Genomic DNA, 12,274 nt, shown 5'->3' on the forward strand with positions numbered 1-12,274 from the left:
CTACTATTGTCATCTTGTTTCATGTTGTGAACACATCACCATTCTGTCAATTGTTTTATGTTCCACATTCACGAAATAATCTGACACTCGGTATTCATGTCAGTCAAAACCATCATCATGCAAAATTTTAGTAAATCATTCCAACTTATATTCAGCAGATCCCTCATAACATCAGCTATCAGAACAGCAGTAAAATCAAATAAGAAAAAGGTGCTCATATAGCGTTTTCAAAGAGCCTGCGAGGCAAAGAACTCTTTTGACTATAGCAAAATAAAGTTGAATTAAGAATTTTTCAGAATCAACACACCATCGTCATAGTTCCTCCGACGCACAATGATTACAATGACGTTCTCAAATTCATGAAGAAGGAATACATACCCAATGAACCGACCTGTAAATCTCTTGGTATAACCAGCTGTTCGATACTAATGGACCGTATACTTTTAAATTTGTCGCAGGGTTACTCCTTAATTGCGAAATGCAAGAATACAGGAAATATAATGGGGGTGGCAATTAACGAGAAAACAAGCCCTTGGGATGCAGATTTAGTTGACAAAATTGCACATTCTGTTCAGTGTCCCAATCTTAGGAAAGTGCTTCGATTCTACGCTTTCCTTGAAAGAGCTCCAAATATTTTCGATAAATATAAAGTACATGAGGTTTTTGAGGTGAAATACACTGCATTTTTTTAATAGATGGCCTGATTTTCTCCTGTTCCAGATAGCAAATTTGGGAGTGGCAGAAAATTCTCAAAACTTGGGAATTGCAACAAGGCTTGTGAAAGAGTCTAAAAATATTGCAGCCAGTAAAGGCTTCAGCATTCTGCGCGTAGATGCTACCAGTTTCTACACGTAAATTTTTAATTTGTCCACTAAATGAAATATTTCATGCTTTCCCTTCAATTTTCGCAGCGACAAAATACCATTTCACTACTCTCGAAACGACATAATCATTGTGGATTTATTTTCAGGGCTCGAATTTGTGAAAAATTGAATATGGAATCTATCTTAGAAATTCCTTACGATTCCTACCTTGATGCAGATAGACAACCAGTGTTTAAAGTTCCGAAACCACACACCGGCGTAAAAGTTTACATAATGAAGTTAGGTGCAAAAAAATAAAAAAAATAAGATTAACAAAAAATGAGGAAAATATTTGATGCATGTAAGTATTCAATTGATCGCTCTCAATATGTAAGTCTAGTCTAGAAGAATCTCTTCATCTTTTGACAATTCAAAAACTATCATATTGAACTGAATATAGGTATTTTCATATTTTTAGTTTGCACACAGATGGAAGCGGGTCAGTAGATATTGTCACTTAGTTTCTGGGAAATGTGAACTATCAGAACAATAACATTTTCCGAAGGCTATCCGGATATGCTGTCGAAACAACTATCAATTGTACCTATTCATTGGTAGTTATAGTTGTAAAACCGCTGAAAAATTCAGCCATTTTCGTTCCATTTCACCTTTTTTTTTCCAAACGGTGTAGATTTCTTTCACAATATATTTGACTTCTTCTTATTCCCAATTCGAGTATACAGGTTCGCAAAACTTTTTAAGAGGTAGAAAATCAACGAGCGAAACAAAGAAAGATAAGCCAAACCAGGCGCGAAATGAAGAGAACAAATATTTCACCTTCCCTCTCAACGAATAACAGTGAAACTAAGCGCCAGCAAACCACATTAATTTAAATTGTTTAGAAAATTCAAGCTAGGGAAATAATGCTAGAATTCAAAAAAATTCTTCCAAGCATTCAAAAAAGTTTAAATGAAAAACTATAGTCAGAGGTGATGCCCACAGAGACTGGAGTGGGAATTGTGGGATCTCGTTTCAATCTGTCCAACCCCCTAGGGAAGAATTGTTCCAAAGTGCAGGATGAACTGTATGCTGTTCTGGCCTGCACACTGGAGAATATCCCGCAGAGGGTACTCCTGTAAACACATCTATATTTGTTGTGACAGTCAAGGAACCCTGAAATCTTTTTCTGAGGGAAGGGTTTACTCACACCTAGTAGAAGAATGCAGGGAGGCTCTGCAGGAGCTAGGCTCTGATAACATTGTTAAAGATATCTGGTGTCCGGCGCACCAGCCCGCTCAGCTTTTGTTGGTCCAGTACCGACGCTGCCTATCTGTCGTACATCTGTCAAGAACTTCTTTAATAGATGGCTAGACAGAAAATTTTTCTCTGAATGGAGCATGAGAAATAGTATCAGGCAGTCTAGGCTTCTTATTGAGAGAGCGTCCTCTGTACTTGAGGTCAAAAAACTCCTGGCTCTTGAGAGGAAACAACTGAGTCTAGTGACTGGAGCAATGACTGGCCATTTGTTTAATAAACACTTAAATAGAATGGGACTGACTGGCTGTTCCCTGTGCCGCTGGTACAGGAGCACTGATGAAACAGTTGAACATATTCTGTTCATCTGTAGCAACCTTGGAGAGTTAAGGATGATACATCTAGGAAACCCAACACCCACAATTCCTATGGTGAGAGGGACTCCTCTGTTGACTTGTGCATGGGCGCCCGCAGGGGGGGGGGCAGGGGGGACCACGGCCCCCCCTGAGATTCTGATAGACTCCGTTAGAGAAATTTTTCTTTCAGTAAAACTAATCGTAGATGATATTTTGCCCCCCCTGAGAAAAATTTCTGCGGGCGCCCATGGACTTGTGGCGTTTTTGTCAGCGGGTCTCAGGATTTGAGTCTCTCCAACTACAAGCAGACGAACAATGGGTCACTAGGCCTCAGTTCAGCCCAGTAAGGCACCGCACGTAGAAGAAGAAGATAGTCAGAGATTATATCTACACCATTTAATTTCCACAACCGTTGAAATCTGAAGAAATGTTTGTTTATTCAGAATAACGATTGTTCCACAATATACTGCACTGCAAATCTGTCCAATGAAATGTACCACATCTTGTTCCACCTTTATTGATTGTCATACGACAATCACTAAGTAGACATGTTTTGAGAATAAGAATTACAAATAAGCTTGCTACGTCAGGTCGCGGATTACAGAAAATGTGTATTACAGAAAATGACCAAATAGAAAAGTAATTAATCTAGTTTACGGCCCTGCAGCAAAATATAATACAATTACCTATAAAGCGGACAGTTGGCATTCGGTTGAAAGTACATTGTAAAATGTTCCTCGACAGTTCTCTGCAAAAAAAGTTTATATGCTCTCACATAATCTTTCGAGGGCTGCGATGGGGATTTTTATTATTTCTACTGCACGTGTTTCGCTATCGTAATAAAATCTTCAGTTGAGGAAAAATATACTAAGTCATCGTAGTGGAAATTAAGTTATTCAGTTCTTAGTGCTAATTCTACATTTTCATCAACCTTAGGCCACAATAATTCGATAATTTTGATGTAGTTATCTAGATCATCACCACATAAAAAAAATTTTACTGAAAATTGCAAGGTAGGTGTTTTATATTATTACCGTATCCGATGCTTTAATGATGTTATTACATACATGGATATGGTATATACTCCTTCACTTATTCAAAATCGAAATTTTTCAATCTATTACGAAGTAAGAGGTTCAGTGATTTCATTCTGAGAATCGAACATACATGCATAACCATTGGAGTGAATCAGAAGTTTGTGAAAGCGAAAATAGATATAGTACATTCTACATAATTTCTGAAAACGTCCTACTCTAGTTGTGTAGACACGTTTTTATTAGAGCTTTATTATAAAAATATATTGCATATTACATTGGTTCAATATTTTCAATATTGCTATATTTCCTCATATGATTTCGAGTCATGTACCTATGTCGAAAACAGCGGCAGCTCTGGTATATGAAAAGGAAACGTTAGTTAATACAGATGAACTAAGACCAAAAAAGCATTATGTCCTCCTGTCGTTAATCACTTTTCATTTGAAGGATATCTTGTTGTATCATTTGATTGTGTCATATAAGTGACATTTGTGTAAGTCCAAATTTTCAGTGATAATGTGCTCCTTTTTCGGTTTATTCGCTAACAAAATCCTTCGTGAAAATAGGACATTGATTCCACAAATCAGAAGAAATTTTTTTCTTGACCGTCTGCTGAAACCCGAGGTAAGCAGGTATTGTTTTTCAATCTTTTCTTGTTCGTTTTTGTCTGGTCCATTCAGTTGCAGTTTGTTGAAAATGGAAGTTGACAAACAGGACAATCGGCATAGTTTACAAATTTTGACGAATGCAAAAATGCAAGGTGCATATGGTCCAGATACTCTAATAGAAAATGAAGTGTATTTTTAGTTTCATCGATAACTTCGAGGTATTTTTGATTCAGAATAAGATGCACCTTGAACTGTGCATTCGATTTCCACTGTCACTAACTGGACTGCTTTGAGCTAGCGATTGACCTAAAACACCAAGAATTCACGAAAAGAAATGTTTTCCATCAGGACAACGACGAGTTTTGATGCATCAACAATATCGTGGACCTGTCGTCAATGTTTTTCTTGAATTGTAAAATTCCCTTTATTATAGGAAATTGACATCCAGAGAAGATGACCAGAACTTTTCAGCAATAGTAACCAAGGATAGAGGCATTATGAAACTGCTTTTGAAATTAAATTAAGAACAGAACAAATGCATATCACATAAAGTTTTGATTTTCACGAATAATAATGAATTTTTTCCCCAAACCTATCACCATATTTGATGAAATATCTGTATATGAAAACATTTTACACGAAATAGAAGTATTCTAATGAGATTGCAAAGACAATGGGGAAATATTTTGCAGAAAATACCTATTCACACCTGTTAATTTATTATAAGGGTTTGATTCTTAGGCTGATTTTCATGTACTTTTGCATTCACTTTGAATAACCTCAATATTATGATGTACATCGAACAGAAATTGAGTAATAACGGAGCCTCTCAAGAATTAGTTTTGGGACCTATTCCCTTGAAATATTTATAGGTAATATGAAGAATTGAATTTACCCGGTGTTCAATCTACTCTTGTTTTTCTACCTAGACTTTTCGATGATGTTTCTGCTCATCCAATGAAATAATATAGATGACACTCAGTTGATAAGAAAAAATTTATCAAATCCTAAAAATGTCATAAGGGCCCATTTGTATGCACAATTATTGTTTTCAATAATTCCTTTCAAATAATCGACCACAAAATTAATGGAATACTTGGTCAATGAAACTTCAAAATGAATCTGGAAAATCCATGGTTTAGTTAATTCAAAAACGCAATGTTATCACAGACATTTATTACTGTAATTACAATGAATTCAAATTCAATGCAGATCTCAAAAATATGAGATAATTCTCAATAATTTCTCCATATTTTTCAGTTCAGAAGTTAAGAATTTCTCTGTTTGAAAATGTTTCATATTTCAAGAAATTCAATGAAGTGCTTTTTTCATCCAATCATTCTCTTCTTTTAAATTCATTTAGGCTGAACCTCAGTTCCTCATCGGCAAAGCTAAGCCCCATGAATATGACATCATCGTCAGGGAAATGTACAGATCCTTCTATCCAGATGAGCCTGTCAGTTTTTCCTTGAAATTTCGCTGCGATCCCAAGCTCGATGAACTAGCATACACTGCCCTAGACGAAAATTTGTCGGTGGTGGTCAAGTGTAAATACTCCGGAGAACTTATAGCAGCATCGATAAATCGAACGACAAATCCATGGGATCCAAACTTGCTAGATAGATTGGCCTGTACCTTATGTTCTAAAGGGAAACATATCCTGCATATGAGAGCTCATCTTATGAGAGCACACGACCTGTGGAAATACTACAACGTTCAGAAAATATTTGATGTAAGTTTTTGAGAATTTACATTCTTATTTTATTTGTCTTTTGTCATTGTTTCGGCATTTTGATAGATTATAAGTACATAATATGGAGGAACATATCCCTTCGAAAAATGGGATCTTGAAAAGCCCATCTTGTGAACCGGGTTGTGAACATGGCTTTTCTTATTCTTACATTTTCTTGTGGATGTGGTGGGATTTCACTTTACTAAAGCAATAAGCCGAACCCGTCGTTTTAGTTTTCTTGTGATAGCAATTTTGTGATTAGTATTTCCTTGGTACTTCATTCCTGTGAAAAGCAATTAGATATATGTAGCAATAAATATTAAGCTTCGCGTTTGCATAAGTGCATAAGTTAGGTGAATAAAGGTTGAAAATGATCAAATGGCTATTTCGAATCTAAAATTGTTGTTTACCAGATATTTATGATATCTCTCTATTGTTAGTGATATATTCATTCATTGGGGTGTGTACCTTTGAAAGATTACATTGTACTGAAGTAAATATTTGAGAAATCCAATCTCATACATGAATTTTCTACTATTATTATAACTATTCTCGACTAATATCAATGGGGTTTCTCAATGAACCTGATTGTTGTTATCAATTCCTTCAATTCTCATTGAAATCGACTTCTCGATAAAAAGTGGAATTTGTTGAAGATTTTATTTTTATTATTATAGTCTTGAAGACTTTGACTCACATTGAATTCTTTCATTTCCCATTCATGAAAATCATCTATCTATCATTACCCGAATGTCAGGTGGTTGAGCTAGTGGTTAGAGATATTATTAAACTGATTTTTCTGATCATTTCAGATACAGTTTATGTTTGTCAAAAGAGAAGAGAGGAAACAATGTATTCCATGGCATTTAATAACAGCATCAAGAAACATTGCATCGGATTGTGGTTACAACATTTTCAGGATAATATCAACAAATGAATATCTGTGAGTATATCTGTGAGGTTTACTCAGGAAATTCGGCTACCTTCTTTTTTCGTCATAGCTGCAGTTTGGATGAGACAAAAACCACTAAAATTTTAGCATATAGTGAGGAAAAATGAAACAACATCTCCAATTTTACGTTTTCAGTCAATATATGAGTTTCATCATGTGTAACATGAAACAAGTCCTGATATCGTTCATATGAATTATTAAAGTAATACGTCCAAGAAGAGACCCATGGAGCACGCCAAAAATAATAGAGAACCCTGATTCTGATACCCGTGGACGACTATAATTTTAGATTTTATTCACATAAGAAGACGAAGCACAAGTTGCACTCAACTGATCAATCAAGAAAGTATGATAATACAGAAACAACCTGGACATGGGTATCATAGTCCAGTAAAGTTATTATAAAATATGAGTCAACCTCAAAATGAGAGATTATGAGCTGGAATCTCGTATAGACCACAATTTTTGCGTTAAAAGTTATCTCAAAAGTCTCATTGAATCTCGTGTCTGCTTCGTAGATTATTCACGGTCAAATATTAAAAAAAATCTCCCGATTATATCGGTTTCTGTGGCTCCAACGATGTTAACAGTTGTCGTCAAAGTTGTAGAGAATGCGATTTGCGACAAATTTTGTCCAGGCCCCTTTTTCATACGGTCAACCGTTTTTGTGATAAAAGGCGGAGAGCGCAAAAACTTTTTTTTGACCTTTGACCTTGAATAACTAACGACGCAGACACTAGATTTTATGACACTTTTGAGACAACTTTAATAAAGTGTATATGAGTTTCCAGCTTATTTTCTTTCATTTCGAGGCGAAACCTCGATTTGACTGGACAATCAACCACTTCAAGAATATTCGACAGTGTTAAGAACAGTTTACCTGCTGGGCATGAAATCATTTGGTTCGGGTATTATCAAGAGCTTATCTAACTCGAAGGTCTTACCACGAACGAAAAGCTCAAGACTATTTAAAATATCGAACTATATACTCTATAGTATAGTAGTAGGTCCTATGACCTACTGCAAGAAAACTATAGAGTTTTCCTCATCGACCGTCGTGGCCGGTTTTAGGAGTCGGAATAAAATAATAATACTATGCTTTATTCCACTTCTTCACATACTGTCTGAAAAAGAGATTAAACATAATACAAAACGATTCAGTACAACCACACACAAAAACAGATTAGGGGAAAGTCGGATAGCACCGGACAGCGAGTATCACCGGACATTCATCGTACTCTTGGATTTATCATTTTATTCCCTCCTTTGAATGGCCAAACAAATTGATTCTATGCAAGCGCAAAAATATCTTCAGTTGACCTGGATATTTTTAACCGTTTAGGAAATAAACGTTAAATTGTGATTTATTGTGATTGACACATGGACAGAATAAACTTCAAGGCCTCTCTTCTCTTGATTGGTAGGTTTTCAGATGGTCTCCTAGGCAAAGTGCTAATGAGTAGTGAGAATGAAAACGTGTACAAAAATACCCTGCATTTCAAATATCTCCCCAGTAAATGACTAATTGATTTCAAGGTGCATGTCGGGTGTCACCGGACACAAGCATGTCGAGCATGACCGGACAAAAATAATTTCAATATTTTGTTATAAAAATGCCATGTCATTAGGTTCTAGAAAATCTCCTCAAACCAGAATACTCCAAAAAAGATCAACGAACAAGATACTTTATGCTCAGCACAATCCACCAAAGTTAGAAACCAATGGTCAAAAGGAAATTATTTTTGATGAACGAATTCATCAAAAAAATGTTTGTAATAATCTCGAAGAAATCTTGCCAGTTCCGAATGCTGCAGAACACAGAATAGTTAAAAAAATACTTGAAAAAAGTGCTCACTTGCACTCTATTATGAATGACTTGGAAGAGAAAAATGAAAGTGAGGCTAGAGGAGTAAAAAAAATTTGAACGAAAGTTTAAATCAAAATGTTTCGAAACTAATTGAAAAAAAAACAGAAACTAAAATTTTCATCCAAACGAAAGAACACGAGAGCAGGAAATTCATTTTCTCATTAGCCATGCATGTTTCGAAGAAGACTGGATCCAGTGTTGTGGGCAGAGACAACCAAGGTTGGATTGGTCTATGAAGGATGCTCTGACGTAGAAAAGGGTCAAACGTATTGAAGGTGTGATTATTGTTGAACTTAAGCTTTTTTCAGCAGCATATAAATTTTTTTTTCGTGTCCGATGTCACCCGCTAGTCTTGAAGAAATTCAAAATGTTCACTTTATTTTCTTTGAACGATGTATGTTTATTTTATGAAGTGTATGTTTGTACCTTTTCAGGACATGTGATGTATATTTGGATTAATCATTTCAAACTAAGTTTGTTGGAAAAATTCGAGAATAAATTTATGTTTTATTGTTTTTTCCTATTATGTCCGGTACTACCCGACTTTCCCTTACAAGCGATCAGGCCCAGCACCGTTATTTTCATTCAATCCAGATAGAACGTGGAAAACCTCTCCCTCACCCTGATTTCATTAGTTGAGTCAGAACTACTAACTGAGAACCGGAGCAACGTTGAATATTTTTGCTTTTAGGTTACGCGGTTACGGAAAGAGTTGAAATTTCGGTACCCTCGGCAGAAGCATGATCATTGTTGCCAGAATATATTTATATAGATTGAGCTCCTAGCCTAACGAATATTTAATCTCTACCTTCAAAACATGTAGTCGACGAAGGTATTATTTCGTTATATGTATGCCTAAACTCGTACCCAAATTAGTGGCTTGATTAACATTATTCTGTGTCGCTAACTTATAGGGCGAATTAGGGCCACGAACTTAGCGCCATAAAACTCTGAACTAGGTTTAATCAAAAGCGAATGAGGTCGGTTTCGACCCCAATATAGGGCGAGTTACGGCTACCGTCTAACCGTAAAGAGTAGATAAGTATAAAACATTTGATTGAACTGCAGCAATAGTTCGATTATTATCTTCCATCGGAAGATGATTCGCATGATTTTTATAACGAATATACTCATCAACCAAATTATCATCAGTTGAGGTTAGATTCGATTCAGTAGTATGAGTATCAGTTTAATAATTTGAAATGTGTGTTGGTGGGACAACCTTTCGGAAGTAAGATGGGATTTCTTCAAAGCTAGGAACATTTCAGATCCTTTACTTTGTAAAGCCCAGATTCGGCAAGATCTTGAATATAACTTTAATATTTGAAACTAAACGCAAAAACTATTATTGCAACTCTTGGTTTCCACCCAGAAGACAGCAGATTGACTGCAGACCTTTAAAAGCCAGTTATCAGCCGTGCAAACATCAAAGGAGAGTTTCTATAGATACTATCGTGGTAGTTGCGACATAAGTTCTGACTAGAACTCGGTAGTGGTCACCATGAGAATCAAATTGAAGGAAATTCCACAAACGAAATCAAAGTCACGTGTAGTATGAGCATCTTCGATCATAACAAGAAAGAACTGACGAGAAACGGGTCGATGCCCATTTATTGCCAAAGAGTGCAATATTATGCAGCACAAATACGACAGACAGTGTACAGGAGACATGGAAAAACACACTCTGGGAAGCAACCGAACAAAAAATAAGAAAGAAAGTCCCAACAAACATTGGATGAAAAACGAAATACTTAAATTAATGGGTGCAAGAAGCAAATTCAAGAACAAAACGAACATAAATATAAACAGGTAGATCGAGAAATAACAGAAGCAAAATAAAACTGACTACAGAAAAACTATAATGAAATGGAACAACTGAAAGCCCAACATGAGGACAGAGAACTACACCAGAAAATAAAAGAAGTTTCAGGTTTATGGAAACCACAACCTCTGTAAGTAATCACAGACGAACAAAATAGAATAGAACTGGAACCCAGTAGCCAAGGCTATAGGGATAAATATTTGATGGAATTGTTCGGCGATGAGAGGAGAAGAAAGGAGTGTCCAAAAGTGCACAGAGGAGACGGGTTGTCCATACTTAGGGACGAGATCATTAAAGCTATTAGGAAAATAAAAACCAACAATCACCAGAAGAAGATCAAATAACAGCAGAGCACTCTTAACACTTGAGCGACAGTGCCATTAAAGTATTGACTCAATTTTTCAATAGTATTTATGAATTCAGAGCAATGCTGGACGATTAGTCGAAATCCAAGTTTATACCAAAACCAGAGCTATAGTCCATTCAAGAATGATTGACATCTCGGGTGGCTATGGAAAATCGAATAAGTTGGTAATAGCTCATGAGTTGAGATTTTGTTTTGCGGAATTCAGGTTGGTAATGTGAATAAACAGTGATCTATAGTCCTATTATGTGTGAATCTATGCACTGACCGACGATAATTTGAATTTTGTCCTGCTATTTATGTTCTTAATTTAATCGTACAAATTGTTTCAATTTTGAATGCTGATTAATAAGCTCTGAATTCAAGTATTTCTTCTTTTCAAATACTTCTCTAGGTTATATTGGCATATTTCTGTTCTGTCAGTGAAACTACAGAAATTATTGAAGATATTTTGTGATCAGATATTAAGCTGCGTCTGGATTTTCAAGACCTACTGGGATGTCAATCATTCTTGAATGGACTATATATGCTTGATGAGCCACATATCAAACATAGTTATGCGGATAGTCAACAGAATGAATGAAAAATTTGACGATTATCCCGACAAATCCCAATACGGTGGAACAGGAAGAAGGAGAACAAATATCTTGGGTTTGACGCTAACTGCGGAGAGATATATGGAAGTCCAAAGCAAACTTTATGAGTGTTAAGTTGATTATAAGAAAGAATACAACATAAAAAATTGAGTGAAGTTCTCACTGAAATAGGACTGATGGACCGAAGAGATATCTTACGGAACCTCTACTGAAACCCTAAAGGGATGTGTCCGTATAAAAACGGGAAACTATAGTGGATCTCGATTCAAGTTGAAGGACGTCTCGATTTCCAAGCGTTTTTTTTTAATTTGATTGTTTTTTCAACTAGGCAAAATATGTTGTTCACTAGGTTCTATGATTTCTTACGTATTTCTCGAAGGTTTTAAACCTTCGATCATTTTCTTGTTCAAGCAATTGATCTGTCATGCTTAATTCCAAACGACGCTCATGGTCACATGATTTTTGCTCATTACAATTTAATAATTCTAAGTCTACCAAGATTACATAGATCCTTAATCTTGGATACAATACCTATTGTCGGTAGTGTAATGGACGCAAAAGTAATTTTCACGCTTCTGAAGGACGTCAATTATGCATTGAATAAAATTCGAGTGAAAAGAAGATTGCATCGCTCCAAATATGCTAACCGAGTTATTTCTTCTTGCAGCCATAAAGTTTGCGAGAAATACAGAATGCATCGTTCATACGAACTTCCGTACTGTGCCTACGTAGGGGCAGATTGGCAGCCAGTTTGTGAACCACCCCCACCTCATTTTACCGCCAGGGTTTATGTTGACACTAACCCCCATTTACCAATCAAGAAAATTGAGGCATTGCTGAGAGAAGGAAAACTATACAAATAAGTATGTGCTGCTCCATAATA

The 12,274-nt window shown here is 36.0% G+C and overlaps 1 protein-coding gene across 2 annotated transcripts; it reads left to right on the forward strand.

Annotated features, from left to right (window-relative positions):
- The first annotated feature begins 94 nt into the window (after nucleotides 1-94).
- Nucleotides 95-12,274, forward strand: LOC123315227. 2 transcript variants are annotated; one of them, XM_044900838.1, is made up of 5 exons: nucleotides 95-210; nucleotides 297-668; nucleotides 721-851; nucleotides 971-1,164; nucleotides 5,422-5,561. In XM_044900838.1, the coding sequence occupies exons 1-4, from the start codon at nucleotides 97-99 to the stop codon at nucleotides 1,119-1,121; spliced, it is 768 nt and encodes a 255-aa protein (XP_044756773.1). In that variant the 5' UTR covers nucleotides 95-96; the 3' UTR covers nucleotides 1,122-1,164; nucleotides 5,422-5,561. The 2 variants fall into 2 exon arrangements, with proteins under 2 accessions (XP_044756773.1, XP_044756774.1); XM_044900839.1 differs by lacking the exons at nucleotides 95-210; nucleotides 297-668; nucleotides 721-851 and adding exons at nucleotides 6,603-6,733; nucleotides 12,059-12,274 and having other exon boundaries at nucleotides 1,028-1,164; nucleotides 5,422-5,790.

Source organism: Coccinella septempunctata, chromosome 6 (genome assembly GCF_907165205.1).
Source record: "Coccinella septempunctata chromosome 6, icCocSept1.1, whole genome shotgun sequence".
Taxonomy (NCBI): domain Eukaryota; kingdom Metazoa; phylum Arthropoda; class Insecta; order Coleoptera; family Coccinellidae; genus Coccinella; species Coccinella septempunctata.

Bases quoted from the DNA above. Each gene is read 5' to 3' on its own strand.
- LOC123315227 (XM_044900838.1), top strand. From the start codon at position 97: ATGTCAGTCAAAACCATCATCATGCAAAATTTTAGTAAATCATTCCAA. The intron at 211-296 runs GTGCTCATATAG...AGAATTTTTCAG, and splicing joins TAAAATCAAATAAGAAAAAG to AATCAACACACCATCGTCAT. The intron at 669-720 runs GTGAAATACACT...CTCCTGTTCCAG, and splicing joins AAGTACATGAGGTTTTTGAG to ATAGCAAATTTGGGAGTGGC.